At 40.1% G+C, this 4,920-nt stretch overlaps 1 protein-coding gene across 1 annotated transcript in view; it reads left to right on the top strand.

Moving 5' to 3' along the window:
- Positions 1–3,767: 3,767 nt before the first annotated feature.
- LOC143019809 (uncharacterized) overlaps positions 3,768–4,920 on the top strand; it is a 1,779-nt gene continuing 626 nt past the window's right edge. The window contains exon 1 of the mRNA XM_076175791.1: positions 3,768–4,920. This exon is cut by the window's right edge and continues 626 nt beyond it. Coding sequence (XP_076031906.1) covers positions 3,768–4,920 — 1,153 coding nt within the window.

Genomic DNA, 4,920 nt, shown 5'->3' on the forward strand with positions numbered 1-4,920 from the left:
AGTCTTTACGTGTGGAGCATCAACTGATTCGCATCAGCCATTGTGAACCAAAACAATACTGGTATGGTCACACACACACATAAAGAAACACTTGTACATAAACTTTCTCTCTCTCTCTCTCTCTCTCTCTCTCTCTCTCTCTCTCTCTCTCTCTCTCTCTCTCTCTTTCCTTTGCGCATGCATACACCCATTCATTCATGCACAAGCACACACACGCTCGATCTTTTAAATAAAGTGGAAGAACCAAAAGAAGAGTTATATGTGCAACATATTAGACATGAATACAGTAAATGTAGATTAAGAATAACTGAAGGAAAAATATCCTACAAAAGATATGTTCTAATGTCGAGGGCCTAATTTTAGAACTTAGTGAGCAGAAACACCAAACCGAAACTCAATGGAAATATACTGTGTATGTCAGAGACGAAGTTGGATAAGTATGTACAAAAAGGTTTACTAGCAACGGATACATCACACAGAGAAAAGACAAAGGGGGGTATGAAAAAGCGTATTAATACTAAGCAAGTAAGAGCCACAGGTCAAAGAGAGGTAACCGAAACGACGAAAAAGAAAAAAAAAATTACGTTGTAACAACAACAGTAACAGACAGAAGTGAAACTAGACTGATTATTACCTTAGAGTGTAAACTGAATCTCTTCAAGGATAAAAAAACACCCAACCAGAAACAATAAGAATGGAAATGAATAAACAAAGATATATTTTGTACAGGAGCCTCTTGTGTGACATACTAATCATCTATTCAAACGAAGGGAGTGCACAATTGGGAAATTACCTTCTTCATCGATTTTTGTTATACAACAGTAGACTTTGGTGAAGAAACAAAACAAAGGGAATGTTTAAATATTCGTAACCAATAATATTTATTACTCTATAACTCCTAACTATAATTTTTTTATACAGACTAGTGTCTAGAAAGTTATTTTATCAACTACACACACATATATATATATATATATATATGTATATATATATATATATATATGTATATACATATATCTGTGTGTGTGTGTGTGTATATATATATATATATATATATATATGTATATATATATATATATATATATATATATATATATATATTGATGGATTGATTGATTCGGTTTAACTTTGAGAAACTCACCTTTATCAGGAGGCTAGAAAGGTACCCCTTCCAGAGGACTTTGTATAGTGGAATATAATGAGCCATGCCCTTGTTTTAACTCACCGGCGGCATGGTTCGAAACACCATCACATCGACTTATGTCGCAAGTAGTTGCACGCTAATATATATATATATATATATATATATATATATATATATATATATATGTATATATATATATATATATATACATACATATGTATATATATAATATATATATATATGTATATATATACAAATATGTATATATACACACATATATATATATATATGCGTAAGTAACCACTAGGAAAAGAAAACTAACGAAGCAGAGCGCTTTCGTATGTTCATCTTCAGTGCAGATGCAAAGAAGGAATTATAAAATGAAGAAACAAGGTACAGAATAATTTATGACATAGTGAAGAGGGCATTCGGAGAGGTAGTGGAAAGTGTACACGTCACGGACGTTTGAACCGTCCTGGTAAGCAACAAGTATTGGACAACTGCTCATAATTTATATTATAATTTGAATAATTTTGAAATTTCATGAGAAATATAACTATTTAATTTGTACAAACCTTGCTGAAGATTAACATTTATCCCCTTACTAGATTTGATCAAACTGCATTCAATTAAATTTCTTTCTGTTATGTTGCTGTTGTATGTGATGACTTTAGCGTTATCCCAGTCAACTGGGTGGTTAAAATGGTTCATGTGGTTGAATATACCGCTAGATTGGTTTCCCTCTCTAACGTATTTTGTTGTGGTGATTGATTCGTGTTTTGAGTGTTTTAGCAGTCTGACCAACATAAAACTGATTACATGATTTACAAGGTATTTTGTACACACACACTTTATCACTATTGACAGAATTATTTTAATGAGCAATTGTCTTACAGTGTTCTTATTGTTAAAAGCTACATTAATGTTAAATTTACGTAATATATTTGGAATGTTTTGCAGTTTTTCTTGGTACGGTACAATTAGCAAGTTATTCATATTGTATGTAATTATACGAAAGCGCTCTGCTTCGTTAGTTTACTTTTCCTAGTGGTTACTTACGCATATATATATATATATATATATATATATATATATATATATATATATATACATATATATATATATAAATATATATATATATATATATATATATATATATATATATATATATATTAGCGTGCAACTACTTGCGACATAAGTCGATGTGATGGTGTTTCGAACCATGCCGCCGGTGAGTTAAAACAAGGGCATGGCTCATTATATTCCACTGTACAAAGTCCTCCGGAAGGGGTACCTTTCTAGCCTCCTGATAAAGGTGAGTTTCTCGAAGTTAAACCGAATCAATCAATCAATCCATCAATATACATGTATATATATATATATATATATACACATATATATATATACACACATATATATATATATACACATATATATATATACATATATATATACATATATATATATGTACATGCGTATGTGTAAATTGCACAGGGTGATGTGATGTGTCTAGTGTGGCTAGTATCAAGTTAGTGCTTTGGCATTACTTTGCATGCCCTCTCGCTTTCAGCTACCACCACTGGCTAGTCTAGTTACAAAAAGGGAGCCGCCCTGCGTAAGTCTTCCCTGCCAGTACATAACCTCTCCATCACCAAGACTCCTCTAGGGCCTCCCCGTGGCTACGCATGGTAACTGGGCACCTCGCGGCCCCAGGCTGACTTTGCAGGAGATCTCGGAGCAGCAGGAGGCCCCAGAGGTGGGAGTTATGGTTACGCTTTGACTCCTCACCAACTCCTGCCCCACTGCCTTGTGGGTTAGTCTTGGTCGACACAAGGCTACGGGAGCAAACCCGGACCACAAACACTCGTGAGGGGCGACCACACCCCCATCGACATGGCCTCAAATGGCGGAATGAGGCAAGGCCTTCCGATAGGCAGGCTAGCTGCGAATAATCAACAATAAGCAGTCATGGACCAAATGGCGGTATGCCTCATCAGGATGAAGGACGTGTTGCTACTAGCAATAGCAGCCTGAAAATGCCTCCGAGCTCTAGGACGAGGCCTGCCTGCGACCAGAGCCGCTTTAAGCTCTAATGCTCGCTTGGCTGCTCAAGCGATAGGCGCTGCCCCACCAGTAAGGGGTCTGCGGCAGAGCGCTGCAACTGCTCCCTGCACCGGTTGTCTCGGCTCACATCCCAGCCACCGGACTCTGCAGAGAAAGGTGAAGATGGTGGACCCGAGAGATGTGCAATCTCCCTTCCACCTTAAATATCATTTGCACATGTTTCACTCTGTGCTTCCTCATCCCATCTCATTCTTCATCCCAAAAGTCCTACGGCGACAGTCAGGCTGGTGACGAGGGCAGGTGTGGAATGCTGGGAGCCCTTAGCCGGTCGGCTGCACGGCAGGTGGCCCAGTGCACATGATCGTTGGCGGGTTGAACCTGGAGCAGCAGTCTGCCTTCGGTGTCTCTCTGGGCGTCTGGGTAGCCCTATTCAGGGACAGCACTGCCCACCTCAATTAGAGGAAGGGTCGATAAAAGGAGACTTAAGAATTGCCTGCTCCCCCCAAAACTTGTGGTGGGTAACCGCGCTCACCAGAGTGTCCCTTACAGCGGTCGTACTATGAAATACAAAACCTTGAAAATTGCCTCATGGAATGTGAGAACACTTCTAGACTCCAACCCGGACTTACCTAAACGCCGTACTGCTCTCGTGGCGGCAGAACTAGCCCGTTATAAGATAGACATCGCTGCCCTTAGCGAGACTAGGCTTCCAGATTCAGGATCCCTTACGGAAACAGGAGAAGGTTACACCTTCTTCTGGCAAGGGGCTCCCCTTGATCAACCAAGACAAATGGGCGTGGGCATTGCAGTGCGGTCATCTATACTACAAACTATTCCAACCGCTCCAATTGGTATCAGCCCTAGAATTATGACTTGGCGCATACCACTCGCCAAAGCCCAGTACGCTACACTTTTAAGTGTCTATGGCCCAACGCTACCATCTGAAGAACATATTAAAGACACATTTTACAACTGCCTCCACGAAACCTTACAGAATATCCCACCCAGAGATAAGATTCTCCTGCTTGGCGACCTAAACGCACGTGTAGGCAGCAGCCACCATCTCTGGGAAGGAGTACTCGGGCAACATGGAATAGGGAAATGCAATGAAAATGGACTCAGGTTGCTCACGCTATGCTCCGAACACTCTCTTACCATCACCAACACCAAATTTCAACTTAGAAATATGCACAAAGCAACATGGATGCACCCAAGATTAGGACATTGGCACTTATTAGACTATGTGATAGTCAGGCAACGCGATATCAGTGAAGTCTTAATTACACGGGTTATGAGAGGAGCAGAGGCCTCAACAGATCATAGGCTGGTCAGATCCATACTGCGGCTTAAAATCAGACCTATCACCCGCAGAAGAAACCTCAGTCCTAAAATTAACCTAGCTGCTCTTCAAAACTCAAACACTAGAGAAGCTTTCCAACAGGCTGTGACAGATTCACTTCCACCAGCTCGACAACCAACAGGAGATTCAAACATCACCACTGAATCTCTCACTACATCATGGAACAATGTCTGTGCCACCCTCCTGCAAACTGCAAAAGCCGTCTTATGCTCAACCAATCGAAGACACCGCGACTGGTTTGATGAAAATGCTGAAAACATTCATGATCTTATTACGGCAAAGAATAAAGCCCATGACCTTTACCTCCGTAACCCATCTCCTACCACCAGAAACCAGTTCTCAGCAGTACGCT

This window comes from Oratosquilla oratoria, chromosome 38 (assembly GCF_046742065.1).
Source record: "Oratosquilla oratoria isolate Oo_2021 chromosome 38, ASM4674206v1, whole genome shotgun sequence".
Classification (NCBI taxonomy): Eukaryota; Metazoa; Arthropoda; class Malacostraca; order Stomatopoda; family Squillidae; genus Oratosquilla; species Oratosquilla oratoria.